Source organism: Symphodus melops, assembly GCF_947650265.1.
Source record: "Symphodus melops genome assembly, chromosome: 11".
In the NCBI taxonomy this organism is placed as follows: Eukaryota; Metazoa; Chordata; class Actinopteri; order Labriformes; family Labridae; genus Symphodus; species Symphodus melops.
In genome coordinates this window covers 6,467,788-6,493,993 of record NC_136701.1, presented here as the reverse complement: position 1 = coordinate 6,493,993, position 26,206 = coordinate 6,467,788, and the positions used below count along the sequence as shown (strand labels likewise).

Below are 26,206 nucleotides of genomic sequence, written 5' to 3'. Positions count from 1 at the left end.
AGAGCGAAGTGTGATTGTTAGTGTTAAAGATGAAACAGAAGCTGCAGCTCTATGTCTTCATGTTGCTCGTACACGGTGAGTCCTTTCACTTTTTTGACTGGAGAGAGTACGTTTAGATTCATTTTTTTTACTATAAACTAAAGAGGATCATCACACCTGACAATGTGTTGATGCTTTAAAATCTGAATATGACAGCTGAACTTAACCTTCAAACAACAAACTCGGCCAATTTAATTGTTGCAAGTTGTGTATTGTGTAATGTTAATATAAATAGCATATGATGTGCTTCTCAGTAACTTAATGAATGAAGCTTAATTCTCATCCAATTTTCCCATGTTGTGTCTTATTTTATTGTATTTAATTCTCTCTTTTTTCTAATTTAAAGACATACTATGTAACATCATTTCACTGAAAATTTGAAAAAGTATTAACTTTTAATCATTGTATGTCACAAACAATATTAAATTAAAATGAGATCAGAGCCCTGCATTGTATATATTTCTTGAATAACTTAGCAGGTCTGAATCAAACAACCAATCAGAGTTAACTTGCAGGTAATCACAGCGACTCAGAGACTGTTTGGGTTGCAGACACGTTGCTTAGACCGTCAGCCCTTTTCATATTCTTTTACAGTTACACGTTTCGAGGTACGATGAGTTGCAGAGAGATTCCGAGCACTGTATTTTACTGTATTATGTGGCACACAACATGCATCTGACATGACTACATCGGTAGATTCCCTAAATGTGAAAAGTATGATGACTTCCAGTACGCTTTTTAAAGTCTGTTTGTTTTTTAAATCTGTGAAGCTCATTCTTGCTGTCCCTGCTGTCTTTGAAAATAATAAGTTTTCTGTCAGTACTCTTTTAAAAAATCAATAATCCTTGGCTCTCACTCTCTGCATACAGTTTTTTTCTTACGCTTCTATGTCTTAATGTTATTGATTAAATGTAATAAGACCATAGCCCTTTCCTGTATAGAAACTATCCTTCTAATATTTATAAAAAATATTTTTATTGTAGTTTATGTCCTATATGTGGGTAAAACTTGAAAGTGAATAATGATGAAAGAAGGAATGGAAAGGCTCTGCTGAAAGAGAGTATAGCTTTAACATGTAGCCAACTTGTTCTTTTATTTTGGCGTGAACTTACTTTAATGTTCAATTCTGAACTTTTGTACAATGTGTTTGAGTTCATTTTTATCTGTGTAAAACTTTAAGCTAGATCTTGTTTTTTTCTTTCACAACAAGATACAGTACTTTCATATTCAGTCACGCTTATGTGTGACCCTGTTCTGCCATGCAAATGTAATTGTGCGTGTGCTGGCAGTTCTTTTCAGATTTAAAAAAAGTACAATCTATAAACAGCTTCAGTGTCATGTCATTAGTCAGTCCCCCCCCCGGCAGTTTATCGTCACATTTGTTTTCTCACCCCTCTGACCCCCATAGGAAAGAAACAGTATCCAAAGCCCTCTCAACAACCCACAGAATTTTACAAACTTCTCATACAATCGCTGTTACTTTCTCTTGGGGCTTGAGAAGACAGACCACATAACTTCCTGTCACATTAAACTGTATCCGATGTGTGATGGGGGGCTGCATGTTTCAAAGCTGCCATTACCAATTCACACCACCTCTGCACTTAGCCCACAGAAATGTTACACACACACACACACACACACACACAAGCAGAGAAAAATAAAAAATGTGGCTGGACGGCAAAAAGGTGAGCAGATGAGTCAAAAGTGGAATTTCCACTTTGGACACTTCAGGACAATAAAAAAACAAACAAAAAAAACAAAACAGGTGAAAGGTTCCTGACTTTAGATAAATAGACGGTTAATCATTTGTTTGTGAGGGATTAATGCCTGGAAAATGTCTGTCAAATCTTACATGTATTATTAAACCCCATGTTGTCGATTGTTGAGAATGATTTAGATATTAATGTTCCTTTTGATTTTTCAACAGTTTCAGTTGGCGTGTGGAAGCATGTGAATGTGATAAAAGGTCGAACAGTCCACCTGAGCTGCCCACTTACTAACGCTCACCTGACAGATGTGGAGTGGAGGAACCCTGACGGCGATATCATGTTTTTCAGTCATAGGAGAGGTGAAGAGAGTAGGTTTTTTTCCTCAATCATACCTATAAATGTCTTAAAAGTTGTTATTCAAATTGTCAGCTGTTTTAATCTCTTAAAGAAAATCTGATCTGTATCTTTTTCCCCCTCACTCCCCAGCTTTGAAGGACAAACGCTACACCATCACCAAACGGTCTCAGTCAGAATTCTCTATCAGTATTTCCAGTGTCACCTTCAATGATGGCGGTATCTACACATGCACTCAGTATGGTCAGCAACTGACAGAGAAGAAGGTGGAGCTCACAGTTTTAGGTGAGTGAAATGATGTAAAATAATGATTTGGTCACAACTTGATGGTAATCCTGTAAGAAGGCGTCCCTGGGACTGACTGTTGGCCAATGTCATCATCATCTTAATTTTTCATATACATATTTTTTTAAGATTAAAATGAACTAGCTAGTTTAAATCTATCATAGTAAGAAAGAGATGGGAAAAAACCCCATCCATTTGAGCTCTGACTAGTGTTTCTGAATTTGCTGCACGCAATGTAATGTAAATTGCTGCAGGTTGGTTGCCCTTGCTTGCCAATGTCCATCTTAGATACTAACAACAAAAATACAAAAAAAACAAATAAACAAAGGAAATCATTCAAATCCTCATCAACCGTGTAACTTTGCTCAAATATGCTGTGTTTCTTTTCAAGGTGTTCCCAAAATCAACGCAGCAAAGCATGAAGGAAGGTTTGCCATAATGTGCACAGCTGAAGGGAACAAACAACCTCCTCAGATCTACTGGAGATTTAACAATGGGCCTGAAATTCAGGGTAAGATGGGAATAATTTATGTTAAGAAAAAATAAATGTTATTGTAATAAAGCAGTGAGGTGAGGTAACCAGAGAGGTTTTGATGTGAATTTATTCTCACACTTTCTTCTATTTGTGTTTTATTCTATGATGTAGTTGTTGTGCGTGAAGGTTGTAAAGAATGTATGGACAACATGTGTATATATTTGGACACATTGTGTTGAATAAATATTGAAGAAGATAGATAGATAGATAGATAGATAGATAGATAGATAGATAGATAGATAGATAGATAGATAGATAGATAGATAGATAGATAGATAGATAGATAGATAGATAGATAGATAGATAGATAGATAGATAGATTTAGGAGCCCCTATGTGACTAAGAGTAAACATAATTACAAGTTAAACCTGTGCAGTTAACATTAGCATTAGACTTAAACTTATATAGCATAATGTACATAACCTGTGAAGGAGAGAAAAACATGTGCTGATTAAACGACAGGGACGGAGCTACTGTATGTGCGGCCACTCGCGTCGGCGCACAGGTGAGAAGTATCTGGTCTTCTTTGGTGAAGAACACAAACTAACAAAAACAGATTAACCTTCAATGATTAAGAAACATATTTTTAGTGAGAATAAATTTTATTTTTGCTAAAAGTTCTCCGCAAATGTGATTTAATTTTGTTTCTCAGTTTTCTGTTGCGAGTTGTTACATCTACAAATATACTTGTGTAACTGTATATACTGTATGTGTGAAATACCTAATTATGGACACACACAGATAGACAGTGTATGGCCATGGCAGTGTGTTAGTTGCCATACACTGATTGATTACAAACATGATTTAAGACAAGAAATATCACTTATGGCAAATGTCCTGTTTCACAGCTGAAGCCCAAGTTCATTGTGAAGATAAAAAATGTGTCTCAATGGACATGATAACCATTAACCCGTTGGGCAAGAGAGTCACGGTGAAATGCCTCATTCCAGCTCTGCACTCAAAGCCTCTGATGAGATTTGTGAAAATTAACAGACGTGGTGAGTTCTATACAATTCTTCTGTCAGTAGCTCTCTGTACATGTTTCTCTCAAATTTTACTGACCTTGACTTCAGATAATCCTTCATCATTAATTCACAGAAAAGTAAGTACAAATTAATATTTCACAACCGAAATGTATTTACTTGGATTTCTTTTGCTGATATGAGGAACTGGGAAAGAGAAGTTATGTCGTCACAAAACTGGGGAAGCAGACGTTCTCATGAGTTGTGACCATGAAACTCTAGCACTTCACCATAAAACAAAAAAAGCCCACTACATTTTCTCTTTCCATTTTTATAGTCATGTTGCGTATATTTTAAAAATGAATGTGTGATTGATCAAATGTCAGCCTGACTTTACACTTTGATTCTTCTATTAACTGAGTACTGTCTCTGCCTTAATTATAATATATGACTCTCTTGCTCTGTCACAGCAGGAAAATCCCCCTACTCAATCAAAACCAGCTCACCCACAGAGCGGCATACAGAGCCCACAGAGGTGCTGAGAACTAGCAACAGGTCCACAACAACAGATGTGACAGGGGCGACATCATCCCACCCTAAAAGGTTATCAACTTCTCCAGAGACAGGAAGCACTGTTTCAACCGCCGGCTCACCTCTTAGCACTTCTGGTGAGAAGTGTTCATTGTTATTCAAATGATACTAATGAAACATTCAATAACGCATAGAATCAGTAAAAAGAAAGTCTAAAACAGTGAGTTTTTAAAGGTGACTTAAGAGAAGACAGAGTGTCAGGAAACGGAACAGGCACGGCCACCTTTAGTTTTGAGATCAGTCCGAGGAAAAATAAGTAATGTCCCATGTCAGTTAAGCATTAGGCAACTGCTAAAATGACATCAAGAAAAACATGGTTCGTTAAAAATAGCATAAGGTGTGTTGTAAGCTCAAAACTCTACTAATGGGCAAAGGACAACAACATTAATAGCATTTGTTTGGTGGCTACATGGCTGTTTAAATTTTCAGATCGTGGTATTCCTAATGGACTCACTTTTACGACATATCGCTTGGTTACAATAATCCTTAATGTTTTAGATGTGAAGATAAAAAAAGATTAATATTCTTAAACATATACACTCTAAAAGGCTTACACCAATTATTTTATTACTTTCTGTTATAAATATATGATATCAAACACAAGCTGTAATAACCATAGATGGAAACGACACATATTTTGTGTTCTGCATGTATTGAGATCAGATGCTTTACCACCACTGTAGTTATGATACCACCAGATCTGTTTCCTGTGACGGAAGTCTCTCTGTGTGTTGTGAAACTCAGAGTTCATAAATTTAGAGGATTGAATTGAGAACTGCAGTATTTGACGCAGGACGTATTTTAATTTAACAAGAAAGTACAGTTTGTCAGAGAATCACTTTGGAGACAAAAAAATTCACTTAGCCTTTATCTACGAATGCCGGGAAGTGCAAAACAAAGTTGAAGCACTTTTTCAGAATGTGAAAAAAACCTACATTTTGAAAACACTTTTACAAGTGCTGAAACACATTTACAAGTGGCAGAAGACTTTAACCAGTCCTCAGTAAATTTAAAAGCGACAGAATTGATGGAAAGGGAAATATCAAGTATCAGTGTATCAAGTGATTGAGTGAATTGTCATTTAATTTGTTTTGGTGGAAAGACTTGACAAACAGTGATGTTGAGTGATACAGAGTTTGTGGTGACAGAAAGATCCTCTGCCCATTATTGGAACTCATCTGAGCCAGATTAGTCAGTTTCGCTCTTGAAACCTGCCATTTTGTTTTATAAAATTTAAAAATGTTAATTTGTCTCAAGCTTTGCAAAAGTGTTCTACACTTTTTAATGTTTTGCACTTCACAGCTATCATATTTCTCAAATAATATTGAGTTTTCTAAAGATTTACCTTTCTCAGATTTCATTTTCAAATTAAATTACTTTAAAATCATCCCCACTTTTTTCAGAGGACTCAGGGACATCAGTATCATCTCTCTCAACCAGGAGGAGGAATGACACTACCAGTTATTCAACAAGTACAACAGGTATGTTGAGCAGTGCAACATAGGATTAAAGAGGAGAAACCGTCGGTCTCTGTGTGTCTGATGCCATCTAGTGGCTACAAACAATTACAACAATGAATTGTCAATGAGCTGTTCCGTTTGGAAAACATGGTAGATTTAGGCTGCAGCAGTTTAGGCCTGTGTCAGTGATTGCATTTTTGTTCTTCTTACTTCTTAAAGGCTGGACATCTGTTGCCAAGACAACAGAGAGCACATCTTATAACCTAACAGAGGGAAACACGACAGGTAAATTTACACTGTTAAAGGTTAAAACTTAATACAACATTCTCTGGTGGTAAAAAAAAACACCACAGTCTATGAAATGCACATAAACGGAAGTAATCTAAGGCTTTCCACAACTAAGCACCAGTATTCTCTCCATTAACAGTGAGCTCTAAGAACCCAAAGATGCAAGCAGGAACTGAAGGGAATTCATCATTATTCGTCTTTCTCGTGACATGCCTGATAGTCTGTCTTCTGGTGGTGGTGATTTTTTTCACCATCAAACTGAGGAGAGCGCACATCTTATGGAAGAGAGGTAAGCAGAGCAACGTATTATAATTTCTTCAGGGCATTTGTCCAATCATACTATAACCTGGACTATAGCTGCTTATAGTTTTGAACTTTGGTAAAAGACAACAATAACTAAGAAATTAGAAACCTTTGTGCTGGCGTGACCATGATAATACTCATGGCTGAGAAAATCTGTTAAAATGTATGATTATTAACAACAGAGCCACAAGTACTTTCTTTTTTAATGTCTTAATATATATATATATGACAGTTTTTCTTGTTGCAGAGAATGAAGACTCTGATCCATCGGAGGACAGCAGCAAATCGAAATCAAGCCAGGAAGAGAAGAACACTCAAGGACAAAGGCGCAGAGGTATGCACATGACTCAGCACTCCTTTTATGGCTTCTGCAGGAAGACGAAAATGTACTGAAAATAACATTTACGCCGACTGAATAATGTATCTGCAAAGGTCTAGTTAGTTCTGATCCAGTGATTTGATTTTTAGTTTTAAATGTTGATAACATGCAGCAATTTTTCACATGGAGGTTATTCAATAATAAAGCATTGGGGAAATAATGAGCCTCAACTGTCTAAAGAGTAGATGTTAAAGGCAAGGCACATCACTTCCTCAAGTTGTAAGGAATCTGATTTAAAGTCAACTCAAAAGTATTTTGAAGTGAAATTCCAAACTTTTCATTTCATATTATTCTAGCTTGAATAAATCAACATTATTTTTAAGTTGTACATTTGTAATTGGTATGTGCAAATATGGATTATTGTTTTCAAGTTGATGAACAAAGTAGCCAACACATTGTGATGAAGAAAAAACAAACTATTTTGCCACTACCCACTGCTTTCATTTTCAAAGAAAGCCTTCTTAGTTCCTTAATCATCCTCATCCCTTTTTTATTTCCCATTTTCAATATGAGTTTAAAAGTTATGATCCAAACCTGTTTTTCACATGAGCAAGGCACACATGGAAAGAATTAACCTGTTTCTGACTGAAAAATACTTTTTTTCTCAAACAGGGCTCTTCAACACAGCATTCACACCGTACGTCACAGAGGAACCAACAGTGATCACATCAGTGATAAACACGGCAGCAATGGCATCAGTGGAGAGTGTAAAGAAAGAGCATACTTCTCAACCTCAAACTCTGGAACAAACTTCAGACAAATGTATTATAAAGGAGACAGAGCTCTAACAATCAGTGATGTCAAAAGCAGCATGTAATGCTCACATTTTCTGCTGATCATCTAATGTACAGAGTACATGTTTACGAAAAAAAAGAATGTGCTAACACAATGCTTATACAGTATTAGCCTATGTTACGTATGGTTTGTAAAGTGACCTGCTGTGTACAGTGTATATACTTTAAAGTTGTTTTTTGACATTTACAAATAAAATGTGTTTTGCTATAAAATATGGCATTCTCTTTTAAAATTCTGTGATATTTAAGGGGAATTTCAAGGAGGATTTTGCATATTCGGGAATCTGTATCTTTGGACTGTTTTCATTAAAACTGTAAAATATTTACAGTCTAAAAGATAAAACACACAATTTTACATGACATCTAAAGATGTGTTCAAAAATGAACACCACAGCGTTGTGTGAAGTTTCTTGAAGACTGTAACATGTTTCACACCCAGCTCTGTCCCATGACAAAGACTCACTGATTGTTTGTATTAAAAACAACAACACATCAACTATTCAATACTACATAAATACAAAGCAGAATGCAGTGAGAAAACGCTACAGTACACGTTTCAAAAAAAGAAAGAATATTGTATTTTCTGCTCAATCTCCATTAAAAATAAAATCATTCCAGTTGTCTCGCCATTTAACAATATCGAAGCTCAGCCAACTACTCAAGGATTTCTTAAAATAACTTGAAGCTCTTTCTCGTACTATAAAGAAGATAACACGATATACATACAATAATCTGAATGAAGGTTTTGAACCCCCTTTCGAATTTTATCACTGGACAAAGATCTATCAGACCATGAGGTCTTTCACAGCGATTATGAAATACAGGAAGAAGGAAGGACATGTCACGTCATCAGATGGACAAAGCACCATTGGTTGGCTGCAGGAAGGGACGCACAAACTCGAGTGTGATTGGCTCCTTTGCCGGTAATATATAAGGTCCCGTTAACTGCACATCCTCCTTTCCCTTCTCTTACCGGCAAGGACAAGACCACCTCGCCGCAGTCCTCCATTTCCACCCAACACCCTAATATACCATCAATCCGGTGAGTAGTCCTTTCTTTGGTAAGAAAACAAAAATGTGGTTCATGTTGATTTACTTATCACATTCTTTGATTGAGAACTGTGTTGAGCCAGTCACCATAGTAACGCTATTCCGTGAAGTCACTTGCGCATTTAACTGACGATCTGGGATTTTTTTCGGTTAAATTGGTGCGAAATGAAGACGACACGGGTGATAAATGGATGACTACTGATTCTCTTAACGGGCTTACTGCAGCGTAAACGAGGAGTTTCTTAACAGAAAGATGGAGGAGGGGGGAAGGGTGAAGTAATACATAGAGACGTTCCAGAATGTTCTCGAACATTCAACGTCAAGCAAACGGTTTTCAACAGACTTCCGGTTGTTCTTTTCAGAATAGAAATCCTTTTGTGGAATACCTACACCACCAGGCGTTTTTTTTTGTTGTTTTTAACTCGAGAGAGGTCGTATATTGATCCTACGGCAAGGTCATCTTTGGAACATGCACTTAAAAATCTCTTTTTCACCTTAGTTAATGGTGATTTTGGCCGTTTCCGGTACTACCACTGCTCGTCTTTGGCAACTTGCCGTCTCACTTGTCACGCGGTCGGACCTGAGCGCCATGTTTTTTTTTTCCTCCACCTCTAATCCAAAACCGCATCGTGAGCCCTCGTGTAGCGACGATAGCGGGTTTGCCACTTAAATGAAGAGATGCATATTTATCAAGCTTTATCTATATTTGGTAACGTTGTTGATGGACAAACACAAGTTTGGAATTGAATTATTAGTTTATTGTGACACTTTTGGTGACCAAAAGTTCATTAATCTTGAAAATTTTACAGCAATAGTAAGTGTGGCATCTGTGAAGAGACATGGTGTTTTATGAATAAACGGGAATATTCCGAGAAGTTAATCGGAGTAAAATGAATATACATGTGGCCTATAAAAAAATACCATATACTTATCACTTAACAATAAGCTTGGCTTTAATAATGGTGTTATATTTGTGTTTTTATCTGGTGACTTTAGTTCTTGGTTTAAACTAGTTTTCATCTAAGTTGAAACCTAATATGAATCTTTTCTTTTTTCCTTAGGAAACATGTCTAAGGGACCAGCAGTTGGTATTGATCTAGGGACCACCTACTCCTGTGTTGGTGTGTTCCAGCATGGCAAAGTCGAAATCATCGCCAACGACCAGGGCAACAGGACCACACCCAGCTATGTGGCCTTCACAGACAGTGAGAGACTGATCGGAGATGCAGCCAAGAATCAGGTTGCCATGAACCCCACCAACACAGTCTTTGGTAAGAATTAAGGAAATTAACAATGGTGGTATGGCCATTTTTTTTTTGATCGCGTCTTTCGTTACACAGGCTAACTTGAGACAAGAATTACATTAGACATAATTAATGGCTCCAAGAGTCGTAGATCACTGTGATGACGCTTATTCCTGCCATTCGTAGTTTCCACCAGAGGTTGAAAGACCAAAGATGGCCCAAATCCTTCCTTGGATGTCTGAGTGATTTTTTTACAAATCAAACAAAACTGGCACCCCCACCCACACCAAGTGGTAAAGAATTGTTTTATTTTTTGCAGATGCCAAACGACTAATTGGCCGCAGGTTTGATGACACAGTTGTGCAGTCTGACATGAAGCACTGGCCATTTAATGTTGTCAATGACAACACCCGCCCCAAGGTCCAAGTTGAGTACAAGGGTGAAACGAAGTGCTTCTACCCAGAGGAGATCTCATCGATGGTGCTGACAAAGATGAAGGAGATTGCTGAAGCCTACCTCGGAAAAGTAAATGGTTGGAAATGTATAAAATATCGAAAGCCTGTTTTTTTTATATATAAATGTACTGATTGTTTTTATATATACATTTATTTTCTTAGACTGTCAACAATGCTGTAATTACGGTGCCAGCTTACTTCAATGACTCCCAGCGCCAGGCTACAAAGGATGCTGGGACAATCTCTGGCCTCAATGTTTTGCGTATCATCAATGAACCAACTGCAGCAGCCATTGCTTATGGACTGGACAAGAAGGTACAAAATTGTTGACAAAATTGTTTGTCTAAATTGACTTTGTTAAAACATCTAAATTAAAGACAATTTATTTCAGGTTGGGGCTGAAAGGAATGTTCTCATCTTTGATCTTGGTGGTGGCACTTTTGATGTTTCCATCTTGACCATTGAGGATGGCATCTTTGAAGTCAAATCCACTGCTGGAGACACCCATCTTGGTGGAGAAGATTTCGACAACCGCATGGTCAACCACTTTATTGCAGAGTTCAAGCGCAAGTACAAAAAGGACATCAGTGACAACAAGAGGGCTGTTCGTCGTCTGCGCACAGCTTGCGAGAGGGCAAAGCGCACCCTGTCTTCCAGCACCCAGGCCAGCATTGAAATCGACTCTCTCTATGAAGGAGTTGACTTCTACACCTCCATCACCAGAGCTCGTTTTGAGGAGCTCAACGCTGACCTCTTCCGTGGTACCTTGGACCCCGTGGAGAAATCTCTGCGTGATGCCAAGATGGATAAAGGACAGATTCATGACATCGTGTTGGTCGGTGGCTCCACCCGTATCCCCAAGATTCAGAAGCTTCTCCAGGATTTCTTCAACGGAAAGGAGTTGAACAAGAGCATCAACCCTGATGAGGCTGTGGCTTATGGAGCAGGTATGTCTACAGCCAAATGGCACACGCATTAGAAGACATTACCATCTTGGTAGGGAGAAAAGTACAGTCTTCGTGCTTTTTTATTTACTTGATACTCTTGTTTCTAATTTTACAGCTGTCCAGGCTGCCATCCTGTCAGGTGACAAGTCTGAGAATGTGCAGGACTTGCTGCTCCTTGACGTCACCCCTCTGTCTCTGGGAATTGAAACCGCTGGCGGTGTCATGACTGTCCTGATCAAACGAAACACCACCATTCCTACCAAGCAGACCCAAACCTTCACCACCTACTCAGACAACCAGCCTGGTGTGCTCATCCAGGTGGGTGCTTCATCTCAATGTCATTTTTTTATACACGTATTCGCAGTGATGACGCTTATTCCTGCCATTCGTAGTTTCCACCAGAGGTCGCAAGACCAAAGATGGCCCTGACCTTCCTTGGATGTCTGAGCGAACAAAAAGATGATTTCAAGCGTGAACGTAGACAGTCGATTTTGTGCTAACCGTATCTGTTTGACAGGTGTACGAGGGTGAGCGTGCCATGACCAGGGACAACAACCTGCTGGGCAAGTTTGAGTTGACTGGCATCCCTCCTGCGCCACGTGGTGTTCCTCAGATTGAGGTGACATTTGATATTGATGCCAACGGTATCATGAATGTGTCTGCTGTTGACAAGAGCACTGGAAAAGAGAACAAGATCACAATTACAAATGACAAGGGTGAGTGACGGTTATATTTGACAGCACATTTGAAATCACTCCTCCACTGTTTTCCTGACGGGATTGAGTTTTGTTCCTAGGTCGCCTCAGCAAGGAGGACATTGAGCGCATGGTTCAGGAAGCCGAGCAGTACAAGGCTGAAGATGACGTCCAGCGTGATAAGGTGTCTGCCAAGAACGGCCTGGAGTCGTATGCTTTTAACATGAAGTCCACTGTGGAGGACGAGAAGCTTGCAGGCAAGATCAGTGATGATGACAAGCAGAAGATTTTGGACAAGTGCAACGAGGTCATCAGCTGGCTGGACAAGAACCAGGTATGTTGATATAAAATAATCGGGTATGTCATCTATTTTTTTAAAAAAAATTTATATGCACGTATTCGCAGTGATGACGTTTATTCCTGCCATTCGTAGTTTCCACCAGAGGTCGCAAGACCAAAGATGGCCCTGACCTTCCTTGGATGTCTGAGCGAACAAAAAGATGATTTCAAGCGTGAACATAGACAGTCAATTTTGTGCTAACCGTATCTGTTTGACCGGTGTACGAGGGTGAGCGTGCCACGACCAGGGCCGCGAGTCTACCCAAATACTAAAATGTTGTTGTTCTGCAGACTGCTGAGCGGGAGGAATATGAACATCAGCAGAAGGAGCTGGAGAAGGTGTGCAACCCCATTATCACCAAGCTGTATCAGAGTGCAGGTGGCATGCCTGGCGGTATGCCAGAGGGCATGCCTGGTGGCTTCCCTGGAGCAGGTGGTGCCGCACCCGGTGGTGGTGGATCCTCTGGACCAACCATTGAGGAGGTCGACTAAACCATTCCATCACTTCATCACTCCTAAGATGTTTTCTAAGAAAGTAACCCTCATAGCACATGCATCAACAAGCTATTGAGTGAAAATAAAATACTGGGGTACATGAATCACATTGATTGCATTGTTTGTGACACAACTGGGAACAACTTAAAGCGGGCACAATAAAAGCTGAAAATTCACAAGTTTTTGTATAAGGAGATGTCACTTAAAAATAAACAAACTTGTAACCCTCTGTTTTTTATCTATTTATTGCAAGAAGCTGTATATGAAAGAACTAAACTGAGCAACAAATAAGCTTTTTTCCCATCTGGCTCACTTGACTTTAAGTAAAATTGTTTTTACTGTTTAGACAAGACTAGGAACTAGTTCTCCATGGCGTAAGTACTTTAAATGTCTAATTTGCTATAGATTAGAAACGTTCTTTGCTCAAAGCGTTGTATCAGTACTGTAAACGACACAGCCAACGGATTAGACGCCCCGTTTTTAAAAATAATTTCGGCAGGTCGGTCTCATTTACCGTAGATTAAAAATTTATTTTCCAAGGGAGACTTGGCCAAGACGGGAAGCAGTAAAAGAACAGTTACAAAGATGCAAAAGCACAGCGCCTTGGATTAAAATAAAGCCATCTACATTATAGTTTATTCAAGGCTGTACACTGCACGTACAGCACCATCTGCTGGCCAGAAAAGCTTTGTCTTGTTGCAACAAGACGTATTTGTAAAAACCTTACTAAAACCAAGACACTTAAGAGAAACGTAATTGAGGTAATTTCTTCTCTGATTTACAAAAATGTTTACGGTGTATTGTGTCGGTGTCAGCTTTTACGAGCAGCAGATGAAGGGAGCATGGGTACGTTAACGTTACCATGGTTACATTGTTTTGGAGATCACCGACAAAGGACAACAGGTGAGTCTGTCTGAACGGCTTCTCTCGACGTGTTTGACAGTTATGTTAATTCGTTATCTCATTGTCTTTATGAATACAGGATTTGAAAAGTAATGTATTTTCTCGCAGTTTCTCAAAAATACATAACAGCTGCAAAGTTAGCTGAAGGGTTGACATTAGCAACTTCGACACAAAATGCTATAGCTCACATCCGTGTTTCACAATTTAGCCGGAAATAAATGAATGATTCCATAATTAAGTTACTAACCACTTTTCAACATGTCTCCACCACGTGATGTAGTAGGCTACTTTATTTTTCTATTTGGAGTTCACGCAATTCGTATCTTGCATTACAATGCATAACTGCATTACATTTTCCGCTGAAGTCAATAAGCTAAATGAACAGGACGTACGTTATGTATAACCGACGCAGGTGTTATTAATCAGTATTTACGTTGATGGTGGTTCCAGTGAAACTCCTTCAGGTGCGGTGGTTTCATTCACGAAGCTAACATTGCTTCAATAATATATATTTTTTATTTTATTAAAAAATAAAAATCCCACCATTCATTTTGCGACCTTGAATAGCCTTATTTCTTTGTGTCCCTCTCACCCGAGCACAATTATTAAGCAAGTGAGTATATTGATGACATTGTCTTTTGTATGCATATTTTCCAGCTCTAACCTGAATTCTTGAAAGCCAATTGGTTTTAAGCATACCAGGTGAAGTACACTTGTATAATGAGAGAGGATGTGGCCTAAGAAGATCCTATATCAGGTGTGCACAATTATTAGGCAACTTCTTTTCCTCAGGCAAAATGGGCCAGAAGAAAGATCTAACAGACTCTGAAAAGTCAAAAAAAAAATGTAAAAAAGTATTGCAGAGGGATGCAGCACTCTTGAAATGGCCAAGATATTGAAGCGTAATCACAGAATCATCAAACGCTTTGTTACATATTCCCAACAAGGTGGCAAGAAACGTGTTGAGAGAAAAAGACGCAAAGTAACTGCCAAAGATTTGAGAAGAATTGAACTTGAAGCGACTAGGAACCCATTATCCTCCAGTGCAGTCATATTCCAGAACTGCAATCTACTTGGAGTGTCCAGAAGTACAAGGTGTTTTGTGCTCAGAGACATGGCCAACCACTGAATGAGATACATAAGATAAAATGTCAAGACTGGGCCAAGAAATATCTGAAGACAAACTTTTCAATGGTTTTATGGACTGACAAGATGAAAGTGACTCTTGATTGACCAGATGAATGGGCCCGTGGCTGGATGGGCAGAGAGCTCCACTCCGACTCAGGCAGCAACACGGTGGAGGTGGGATACTGGTGTGGGCTGGTATAATTAAAGATGAGCTCGTTGGACCCTTTAGGTTAGAAGATGGACGAAAACTCAACTCCCAAACATACTGTCATTTTCTAGAAGAAACTTTCTTCAAGCAGTGGTACAAGAGAAAGCCTGCATTGTTAAAAAAAAGACCATGATTTTTATGCAGGACAATGCTCCATCTCAGGCTAGCCAGCAACGGCCTGAAAGATGGAAAAAATAATGACATAGCCCCCTTCCTCACCTGACCTAAACCCGATTGAGAAGCTGTGGGCCCTTATTAAAAGAGAGCTTTACAGGGAAAGAAAGCAGTACACCTCTCTGAACAGTGTCTGGGAGGCTTTGGTTGCTCCTGCACAACAAGTTTATCGTCAACAGATCAAGAAACTGACAGACTCCATCGATGGACAGCTTTTGAGTGTTATTGAAAAGAAGAGTGGCAATATTGGTCACAGATGTTTTGTTGTTGAAATGCCATTAATGTTTATTTGTAAATTTTGAGTTTTATTATTATCACAACTTTAACAGATGAAAATAAATAAGTGAGATGAAAATGTTTGATTTTCATTGAGCTGTATAATAATTCTGCGAACTAATAATTATGCACGCACATATATATATTTTTTAATTGTTACGGGAGCCAAAACCTCAATTTTACTTCTTTAAATATTTATGTTTGAGATTTATTAATATTTTGGATTGATCAACAGCACTGTTGTTGTTCAATAATTAAATACAACTTGCCCAGTAATTGTGCACACAGTGTAGTTATGTAGGAAATGGAGCAGTGCAACAGACATTTAAAATGTGCTTTTAACATGTCAGTCAGATAATACCTGTGAAATATCTCTGTCAATATCTCTGTGTGAAATATCTGAGTCAAAACTCAGCTAAATACTTCTCACAAGATTGATAAAACATTTTTTAGAATGATAAATTAAATTACACATTCTCATGATTAAAACCGTGCTGGGCTTGTTGGTTGTGTGAATTGTTGTTATTTTGACCCTTTTACATATTTTTGGGACTAAGTAGTTGAAGGTCCATTTTCTCCAAGAGATTGCTTTAGCCTGCAGTCAGGGGACATGCCTTTTATAGTTGTAATGCTTCATACATATCAGGGCAAACCGTACCCCCACCTGTGCTTGTTTTTAATGCTGTTAAAATCGTAATTCTTCCCTAAAGACACTTTATAAAGACAGAATCAAGTGCGGCTTTATGTGAAGCACAGCTGTTTCAAATACAAATAATAACTTTAAGTCTCTTAATCACTGCAAGAATACTTTTATGAACATTTTTTAGAAAGTTAGAATAACAAAACAATGTTTTTATTCAACATACTTTCTTTGTGCAAATGACCCTAATCATGTTGAAGCTGTTATAACCAAGCTTAAGCTTTATGTACGTATTTGTCATTTGACTCTTAAAAGATTAGGGCGTAGATTTGAAAGTATTCACTTTTCCTTATAAGTGATTTGGTTCTGACTTTTAAGAGATGGCAGATAATGTTTGAAGTACATTAGCTATGGTTGTAGGGATGTGAGCTCATTGATGTCTATCTGCTCTGTCCAGAGAAAGAAATGTGTGACTCAAAGAATTAAAAAGATGAAATGAATTCTCCTGATTCATCCTCTGCTGTCTACTTTCTTTATAACACAGATTGCCAATCATGGATAAAGGACTGAACCATGAAAAGATGTGCCAGAAAAAGACAGAGCAAGAGAAGACTCCCATGAGACAAGAAAGTTTGGTCAACCAGTGGGACTCGGTGGAGTCGGACACTGAGAGTTTAGCGCAGGAGAGGGTGTACCAACAGCAGCTCCAGATGAATGTCAGTCACCATGATGAAAACAAATACATGCTGTTTGAACAGGAGAACGATGACAGTTTACTGTCTGGAGATATAGACGATACAGATAATGGTGACCTTGAGTATCTCCATGTATACGATAGTTTAGAAGAAGCAGCACATGTCCGTGCCAAAAGGAGCCCGACCCTGCTACAGAGAACTGACATGGAGGACAGAGAAGGAACAAGGTATGTTACAAAAGCTGTTTGTCCAGCAGTTAAATGGTTCATTCTCTGTTGCTCTTAATTCATGGTATTCAAAGTCTTATGAGGGCAGATGCATCTGTTGTGTCCAGCAGCTCCTGCCATGTATTATTTAAAAGTACATGTCACTTTTTTCATGGATTTGCCCATTAACATCTCTGTAGCTGTAATTGCACTTTAACAACTCTGCACACAGTATTTACACACTAAGCACTATTTTGTGCTTATATATGCTAATATATATATGTGCTTATATATGCTAATATATATTTTTATATTAATATATATATTTTTTTATATTTTGTCTTCTTTGAAGGTTTGATTTTGGTTCACAAAAACCAAGATATTTAGATAAGATATTTACTTCTGTTTTGTTTAGTTTGTATCTGTTTCTGTCCAGCAAAGCACTTATTACACTACACCATTAATAACTGTAAAATCATTTTGAAAAAAAGAAGTGACAAAAGTATAAGTAAGTAAAGTTTTTATATTTTCAACAAAATATAAAAAAAGAAAAAAGAGTTCACAGGACAAGTTGTTTTTGACAACAATAGAGCTTCATGGAGGAAGGTTTAAAAAGTATTCAATTTTAAGATAATATTTGAGATAATATAATAAGATGTAAATAAATATCAACATGGCTTTGACAACTCTACAACAGAATTAGTTACCTGTCAAAGCCATGTTGATATTTTTGGCCAGTAGATGGCAGTAATTGATTTAAGCTGCACACTTGCTAGTGACTGTAACAATAGAGATCTCCATTTGTAAAAAAAAAATAAAAAAAAAATCCATTTTCTGTTGGTTTGATGAAAACGGATTGATTTGTTCTGTAGGTTGATTAGACTCTGACACATTGTTGTTTTCACTTTATTGACTGTGTCGTTTTGAGCATCACGGTATGATGCTATGATGAGATGTGAGGACGGCCTTGTTCAGTTTGCCCATTGAACTGGACTGTCACTCTCACTGTCTGTGCCAAATTCATTAAATTAAGCAGATAATAGTTGTGCTTAGACAGAAAATAACAAGCTTGATGAACGCATCAATCAAACCTTTCACCTTAAACAGCACGCCGATAATAACAGATAAATAGCCTGCTTTCATCACTTCACAATGCTGCATGGGACTAATGCTACATTGTGATGAGACTGGACTAATTCGTTGGGGGGGGGTAAATTGAGGGAAATTAGATTTTTGTTTTGTCTAGGTGGATCACAGTAAGTGGTCACTCGTGGTCCATTAACAGGGATCATTGTTGCTGTAAAGAAGATCCGTCTTTCCCTCTTTTGATGGAGCTTCAGCGTCTGTGCTGAGGACAACACCACATCTGTTTGTGCACTCCTGCCGTCTCTTACTGTTTTTTTTCCCCCTCTTGTCTTTTCCTTCAGACTCCGCCTGATAGTCATCTCCCTCCAAAATAGAAAAGGGCCACTCTGCCTTCTCCTGTCATTAACCCACACAGATTGATGCCCACTGAGTGTCCGTCTGTTTCCAAAACACATTGTTTCAGAGGAAAATGACCGTGACATATTCTCACAAAAGGCTCCATTTCATAGCGCCGAGGGAGTAGACACAGTCCCATTCACATCATCATGTTCTCATCATACCCTCTACTCAAAGCAGATAAGCCTTTTCACACAGAGCCATTGCATAGTTTAATAACCCGATGGACATTCCTCATTCAAGCAACAGATTCCTATTTAAGCAACTCTATTCATTCCTCTTCACTGCATGTTACACCTATCTCACGGCAAATATTGCCAAAGTATATTTGACTATAGTCTGTATGACGGGTTTGTTTCATTTTGCCTTTCACTGTTTGTGTCAGTGTTTTATTCTTTTGTATGAAGGTGTCTGTATCATGGGAAAGAAATAATAGGTTGTGGTGTTTCTCCTGTGTTAGAGGCATCACACTCAGCTCAGCTGCATGATGTCTATGTAATGCATTCTCCAACTTGTTTGAGACTAAATCATTAGAGAGACATCCTTTACCCTTTTGGCCTCGTTGAAGTGAAGGGCCCTACACCTAGGCAACCCTCCCTCCCAACGCACAACATGACGACAGGAGAATTAGGCTCCCTGAGTCCTCCCAGGAGGCATAACAAAGAGGCTCTCTGCTCTTTATTTTAATGAGATCTTTTCATCACCATCAGAAAGAGCATTTTAGCCTGCAATTTTCAAGCCATTTCATAAGCTGAAAATTGCCGTTTGTGAACCATTTCCCCCACTAGTAGCTCTCGAATATGCTCTCATTAGTGAGCCTGGAGGTGAAAATACGAAAATGATCCTTAAATACAGGCTCATAATCCCTCTCATCTGTTTCAATTTGACGAGTCTCTAATAAGGCCTGGCTCTCTTTGTTTGAGTACATCATCATTTTAATAATGGTGTAATGCCTCTTGTTTATTTGACCTCTTCCTATGTGGCATTCAGGTGTCTGTGAAACTTCCTTTGAATATTGTCATGTATGTTATTTATTAAACTGCTTACCATCTGTTAAATCGAAACTGATACTTAACTGTTCTGTACATCACCACGTACAATGACAAACAAAAGTAAATAATCATAGGTAAGCGAAAAAAAAAGAAATGTTTTGTTTTGTTTTATATTTTACTTGAAAGGAGAAAACAACCTTTTAGGACTTTTCATCTTCTATAATTTCAAATCAATCTTTTTTTTTTTTTTTTTTTTTTTTTTTACAATTCTACAAACCAGATCAGTTTCTTCACTGTATTCTGGTTTTAATATTTTATTGGTGGTAAAACTTGTGATGAAATAAATCAGAAAGCCCTGTTTATTAAGGAGCTGGCTCAATCCAAGATGGATGTTTTAGCCAAATCCCTCACTCTGCTGTAACACCAGAGGAACACCTGTAGAATGTGTGAACACAAACAGCCACATTTTCAATCTGACTTTACCCAGATTTGGTTCCTGCCAGCATCTTTATAAGTAGCAGGCTTGAGTTGATGTGAACACACCGGGAGACAAGGAAAAGAGCAGTGGTTTCCTAATAAAGGAGAGAGAATGGTCTCTGAGACAGTACATGCTCACCTGACGTGAGAGCGGTAATGAAACCTTTTAAACTGGAATTTTGTTGTTTGGATGAGTTCATGAAACATACTACTGGTAAAGATTGTCGAATCCTGTAGGCCTACAGGGCTATCACATGCCTGATTAATCATGATTAATACTTAATGGAAATATAGAGTAATCATTGTTTTTGTTTTCTTGTGAACATTTACTGTCACACTGGATTTCAAAAACATAACTGTTGTTTTCCTTTCATCTCACAGCCAGCTGCTCTCTGATGATGCCTATTCTGACCTGCGCTATGACCCCAACTGGAGGAGCAACCTGAAGGCAGTGGACCTCTTCAGTGACAGTCCACGGACGTCTGTGGAGAAATTTTACAAAGTCCCCGAAGAGAAATCTAGTCAGATGTTTGCTGACAGACAGAGAGTAGTGATAAAAGGAGGATACAGATACATCTCTAACACACATCCAGCTGTTGTGGTGACTCCTCCAGAGGCTGCCAAGGAGCACCACCAGCCGTACCGTCTGCACCCACAGGACCCTCAGACTAGCTCAGTGACTTCTCTTTCTAAAGAACATGATTCCCAGCCTAGGTCACTTGAGACTCACCTTTCGAGTCCAACCAGGACTTCCACAAAAACTGACAGAGACACTTTACAGACAGGATTCAGAGAGAAAGGTGAACATGTGAGAAGACCCCCTGAGGTAGTAGAGAATAAACATGCTATGTACAGCCAAGAATGTAATACCTACAAGCAGCAAGAACTGAGAGCCAGACAAGCAGGCGAAACTCAAACACAGACACAGCAAACATTCAAATTGAATAGTCCAAAAGTTTTATCACAAAGAAAGCTGGGAAGACTCACAGAGGACATAGTGGAACGCAATAAAGTAACACTGGGGCGCAACAAACCTGGAAACAGCTCCTATATGATGGTGCATTCACTGAAGCAGGAGATGCCTCAACATGTGAGTAAGGTGTGTATACTATACCAATGTCGAATTTGTCAATGATACCATCTGCTCTCGGTTAAAATCACTTAAATAAAATGTAAAATATCAGACAGGCCCTAAGGTGCAATTACAGTAACAGACACCAGGAGCCGCTCTAACATTGATAATGTTTCACTTGCTGCTCTGCTGTGGAGCTACTTGTATGATGAGTTTGAAGACATTCAAAGGAAAACATCAGAATAACAGAAATTATTTTTCCCAGTAATGAATCCTAGTACAAACTTTGAAAATCGATGCTTTTGTTTGTTTGGCAAGAATAAGTGATTTTTTTCCCTACATTTTGGCTATTTCTATTGGAAATGAACAAAGCATATTGTGCTTGTATTAATAACTGATGAGGCCTAAAAAAGCTGTGTGTTGTGTGGTGCATTTAGGCAGCTTTGTTGTTGAATAGGACAACAAGAGTTAAAGTGATAAAAGTGCTACAATAAACCATAGAATACAGATGTTTTAAAGAAAGGGTCGGTTCAATGGCCAGTTCAGGTCAAGTGAATCCAAAAAATGCACTCACCCTTACCCTTAGTAATGTTGCTGCTGAATCCTCAACAAAACATTGTATCAAAAGTTTTACTGTACAAATATATTCTGTATCTTATATTTCATTTCTAAAATGAAGTTTACAGAGCAGATTATTTACTCACTATAGAAGCTTATTATAAGGTAATGGAATCTTTTAACATAAAGTAGATTAGATGCAGTGTTCCCAATTGAAAATATTGTCGTCATCTTTGTTTAAACTTTCTATTCTAAAACTTCTGGATCTGAAGCTTATTTTCATTTTGTAATATTATTGTTATATATCTGGATGTCTTTTATAGTCATCTTGGTCAACATCTAAGAGAGTACTCTATGATGTTTGCTCTGACCCAGTCTGGAAAATTAATTTGGCCGAGGAGCAGAGCTGTTTTTATCAGCCTTGCCCTCCACCATATAAAGAGCCATGCCTGGCTATGCAGTGCTTATTATGAGTTGATGTGTACAACAAGAACATCAGAGACGCATGGTTACCAATAGGCTCTTAGACGTCCCTGCACCTGGCACAGTGGCATAATTGGTCGGGATGGCCTGCATTCCCCATTTGTGGGGCCACAGCACTGTTTGCTGGCTATAATACCCCCAACCTTGTTCACCCATCTGAGCCCCAGCCCTCCACAATGTCTCATATCATCACCATTTACATAGTCAAGAGCCGTTAGCTTTGTGCAATGGTAAACAGAGCCAGAGCCTTTCCCTCTCCTGAACCCTTGTGTTTTGTCATTTTCCCTCTGAATTCGCTTATTAGTTTTCCATTGCCCCGACTCCCCAAAGACATGTCTCACTTAATGGGGAACACAGGGCATAAAAGAAGAGGGCTCCAATTTGCATGCAGTCCATTCTGTGTTTTCATGGATTAATCTATAAATAAGGTGTTTTATGACAACACCATAATAAATCATGGAAGCTCATGAAGGTGAAAGCAGGGTTTTAACAAAACCATTTCTTCTGAGCAATGAGTTTGCAGGAACATCAAATCCCAAGATATCTATTGTATAATATTTGTTCTCATTCACTCACATTAAGCATGAACAGCTTTCTCAATAACAAAACAAACTAAACTCTGTCAAAGCCTTTAATAATATTAGATAAGAGAATGCATTTATGGGTAATTTTAGACAACTGTGGAAGATTGCCTAAGCTGGTACAGGCAGTCAAGTAACAGACTGTAATGGCCCATGGTATTTCAGGGTAAATCTGCCTGATCAGTATGTGCATTAAAAATGCTTCTTTAAGGTCCAGGCAGGCTGAATTCATTATACAAGATCTTTCTTTACTGCAGAAACAGCCGCTACATCGCTTTCTTTAAATCAACCCTCTGACTGTTTCAGACACTCCGATGCATTCTTTACAATGCCACGTTTGAAAACAATTTTAATGATAAAAAAATACCAAAACTTCTTCCAAGGATTAGAAGTCTTTGATTTTATCGTATCATATGGAAGTTTTAAAATTGTAGTATTGTGACAGCACTATTATATGCAGCACCAACAACACAAGGAACAGCCTATCAACCAGCCTATCAATGCGATGCACAATTAACAGTGTTATCAGAGTCAGTGTTTCAAGTTTTTAAGACAACATCGTATGGGTATGTTTTTTATTCTGGTGGTTTTGTTTTTTTGCCTCTTGTTTTGAAATAGGACTTTAACATTTCACAAACATACACACTAAATGAAATACTAGAGACCTCAGAGGTAACTCATAAGAATTATATCTCCTACTTGCGAGTATTTGATTTTTGGGAATAAAGGCAGAGAGAAAGAGAAAGAGATTTTGATTTTTGATTTAACCAGGTAATTAACCCATTGAGATCAAGATCTCTTTCACAAGGGTGACCTGGCCAAGAGCACAGCAGCACACGTCATGAAAGAGACAAACAAATCTTTAAAACAAACATGATGACATGATCTCACATCACAACACTTGTTCTACTTCCTCCCATTCTCTTGTCTGAAGCAACTCGCAAAAGATGGCAACACTCTACATTCAAATCACATCAGTTTCCCAAATCAATGTCAGTTCAGACAAGCAATTGTTGCTTGCCCTTTTAAAAATATCCCATTTGGTCTTTTGAAGAGAGTGGCCTTCTGAGGGCAACTTGTGATAATTAGGCATGTTATTAAATGTACACAATGTCCTGATGCAGCAAATGTTTAGCCCAGCCAAGTGGCAGAGTGGCAGCATCGATGATTGGCTCCATCGGGGCTCGGGCCTCCTTTGATAAAGACAGAAGTAGCAGATCAATCTTGTGCTATTGCACTCACCCCTTAGAGTCCCTTCTCGTCTCGGAGGCCCTCACTTCAAAGCCAGGGGAACATAATGTACAATCTTTTAATAGCTTTAGACCAAAGCTCTGGGGAGCTCTCTGCCACTGTATACCCTGCCTCAGTCTAAACACCTAATCAAGATTACCTGGGCTGGCCACAATAGCAGCTAAATGCAATTCAAGATCCACAGCCCCTTTGAAGTCTTCATTGGGAAGAGCAGATGTTTCCTGGGTACAGGAGGTAATACAGCTAGCTGCAATTGTCGTACTTTGTTGTGACATCGGCTCGCTGGGAAGCAATTACGGGCCACCCAATTTAGTAGAAAAGATATTACACAGCTTACCATGCTCCAAATGCAATACAGGCTGGATCATTTGCTCCATCTGATTGGCATGTTTATAATGGGTGACAAAAGGCAATGGCAGGGGGAATGGGTAAAGGTGAGCTCAAAGTGTTTGTGTGTGAGTGCTGAACCTTCAGTAGTCAATGACACCTGTGCCTGATCTTCAGACAACTGCTCTGTCCTCAGTGATCTTCTGTATCGTAGACTAAATATCTAACCGCCTCATAAAGATTCCTCTGTTTGGGTGATTTAATCACCAAAAGTTTTTAAATTCGCTCTTAAACTGGAGACAAATAGCCATTGATATACATCATGATGTTTTGCTGGTTTTTCAAACAGCAACCAGAATTTTTCTCTGCATAATAGCAGCATCCCAGCCCATTAGATGCAATCACAAACACACTTATTGATGGATGTGTTACAACGGGATCCACTCACTCCTGGTGACCTTCACCTATTCAGGCACAGAGAGTGGTATTCAGTGTAAAAGTCTTCAGCCTGTCAATATCATCGATCCACTCAGATGGTCCTTGCCACTGAGGGGAGTCCTGAAGTTAACTAAATGATTTTCATTAGGGCATTAACAGAACATATTGTCGAGCCACAAACGGTACATTAAGAACCACTGAAACAGTAAATTGATGTCATTTGATGTGGAAAAATAAGACAGGCAGACATAGGAATGGATGCAGTATCCCTCTGTAGGTTTTAATTCCAGTGTGTGGAATGTAATAAAAGTAATAGAATTGCTTTGAGCAGTCTTCAGTATCTTTTGGTTCTATCTTTTTTTTCTTTCTTTAGGCTAATGAAATCCTTCAGGAGCTGACCAGCACAGAATGTGAAGAGGACAGTTCAGACCCTAAGCTGAGGTGGCTCCAGAAAACACAACAGCTAGTAAGACTTTTTTTTAGCATCCAATGCAAACATTAGGTTCTAGTCTTTAAAAAGCTTTACCTATTAAAAAACAGACACATATGTTTTATACTATATATAACTGTCCCTGCCCACATACGGCCGTGCATGCCACATGCATTCTTCATGTTGGGATCAGGTGTTTCAAAATGAAGCCATTGCTGAAATGCAAAATCCTGCAGTTGGTTGACGATCTGCCTGAGGCTGGCTCCAAGAGCCTCGGAAGTCACAAACAGCGTTAAAAAAAAAAAAAAGTCTGTTTTTACAGGACAGTAAATTTGGTGGCTTTTTGTCTCTTTCAGAAAGATAATTTAAAATTCTCTGTTTTCACGCAAAGAAAACAAATGTTCTAAAGTTTCAATTTTATATTCACAAAACAAAAACAAAAACATACATGATCATTTTTTAATGTTTGATGTTTCCCAAAGAAATGAATTGCATGGGTAAAAAATATCCCATATTAATTTTAAAATGTGTTTCTTTGGCTTTCGGTGAAAAGTCACATATTCAGCTGTAACTTCATTAGAACACTCTTTGAAGAGATTTTTAATGTAACTGGAAAGTGTTCAAAAGTGAGTTGGCCTCCTGTAATGCTATGTGTCACTGTAGACATTGTGTTCATAGTATAGAGGTATACTGCACTATTTTCTTGTTGTCTTTTCCTTTCTAGCCAAGCAATAAGATGTATTCTACTCCCCTGTTTTATTGATTTAGCTCTAAATCTAACAAACATTTTATTTCAAAACAAAATGTTCTTCTTCTTTTTTATATATAAAACTATAAATACGCAATTTTTATTTCTTAAAAAGTTTTTGTTTTTGTTTGGAGTGCACTTTGTGGTTTCACTTGCTTTTAACCTCAGTTGCAGCAATGTCCACCTCGCTGCTGCACAGCAACAACATAAAGT

The 26,206-nt window shown here is 38.4% G+C and overlaps 3 protein-coding genes across 5 annotated transcripts in view; all 3 read left to right on the top strand.

The window, feature by feature from the left end:
* The first annotated feature begins 1,718 nt into the window (after positions 1-1,718).
* On the top strand, positions 1,719-8,742 carry crtam (cytotoxic and regulatory T cell molecule). Its single transcript, XM_079355959.1, has 10 exons — positions 1,719-2,107; positions 2,235-2,387; positions 2,779-2,898; positions 3,771-3,920; positions 4,355-4,552; positions 5,879-5,956; positions 6,155-6,220; positions 6,363-6,512; positions 6,759-6,860; positions 7,518-8,742. Exons 1-10 carry the CDS (start codon positions 1,909-1,911, stop codon positions 7,691-7,693), a joined length of 1,392 nt encoding a protein of 463 aa, XP_079212085.1. The 5' UTR covers positions 1,719-1,908; the 3' UTR covers positions 7,694-8,742.
* hspa8 (heat shock protein 8) lies at positions 8,625-13,153 on the top strand. Its single transcript, XM_079355957.1, has 9 exons — positions 8,625-8,741; positions 9,811-10,020; positions 10,313-10,518; positions 10,611-10,763; positions 10,840-11,395; positions 11,511-11,713; positions 11,913-12,111; positions 12,192-12,424; positions 12,721-13,153. The coding sequence occupies exons 2-9, from the start codon at positions 9,816-9,818 to the stop codon at positions 12,919-12,921; spliced, it is 1,956 nt and encodes a 651-aa protein (XP_079212083.1). The 5' UTR covers positions 8,625-8,741; positions 9,811-9,815; the 3' UTR covers positions 12,922-13,153.
* A 1,483-nt stretch (positions 13,154-14,636) lies between these two features.
* Positions 14,637-26,206, top strand: part of jhy (junctional cadherin complex regulator) — a 29,938-nt gene continuing 18,368 nt past the window's right edge. Inside the window, exons 1-3 of one of the 3 annotated variants that reach the window (XM_079356350.1) lie at positions 14,637-14,922; positions 16,798-17,175; positions 20,487-21,204. In XM_079356350.1, the coding sequence (XP_079212476.1) occupies positions 14,711-14,922; positions 16,798-17,175; positions 20,487-21,204 (1,308 nt within the window). In that variant the 5' untranslated portion in view covers positions 14,637-14,710. The remainder of the gene's footprint in view (positions 14,923-16,797; positions 17,176-20,486; positions 21,205-26,206) is intronic. The other 2 variants (XM_079356348.1, XM_079356349.1) reach the window with 2 other exon arrangements.

Bases quoted from the DNA above. Each gene is read 5' to 3' on its own strand.
- crtam (XM_079355959.1), top strand. From the start codon at position 1,909: ATGTTGTCGATTGTTGAGAATGATTTAGATATTAATGTTCCTTTTGAT. The intron at 2,899-3,770 runs GTAAGATGGGAA...CCTGTTTCACAG, and splicing joins CAATGGGCCTGAAATTCAGG to CTGAAGCCCAAGTTCATTGT. The intron at 5,957-6,154 runs GTATGTTGAGCA...TACTTCTTAAAG, and splicing joins TTATTCAACAAGTACAACAG to GCTGGACATCTGTTGCCAAG.
- hspa8 (XM_079355957.1), top strand. From the start codon at position 9,816: ATGTCTAAGGGACCAGCAGTTGGTATTGATCTAGGGACCACCTACTCC. The intron at 10,519-10,610 runs GTAAATGGTTGG...TTATTTTCTTAG, and splicing joins CTGAAGCCTACCTCGGAAAA to ACTGTCAACAATGCTGTAAT. The intron at 11,714-11,912 runs GTGGGTGCTTCA...TCTGTTTGACAG, and splicing joins AGCCTGGTGTGCTCATCCAG to GTGTACGAGGGTGAGCGTGC.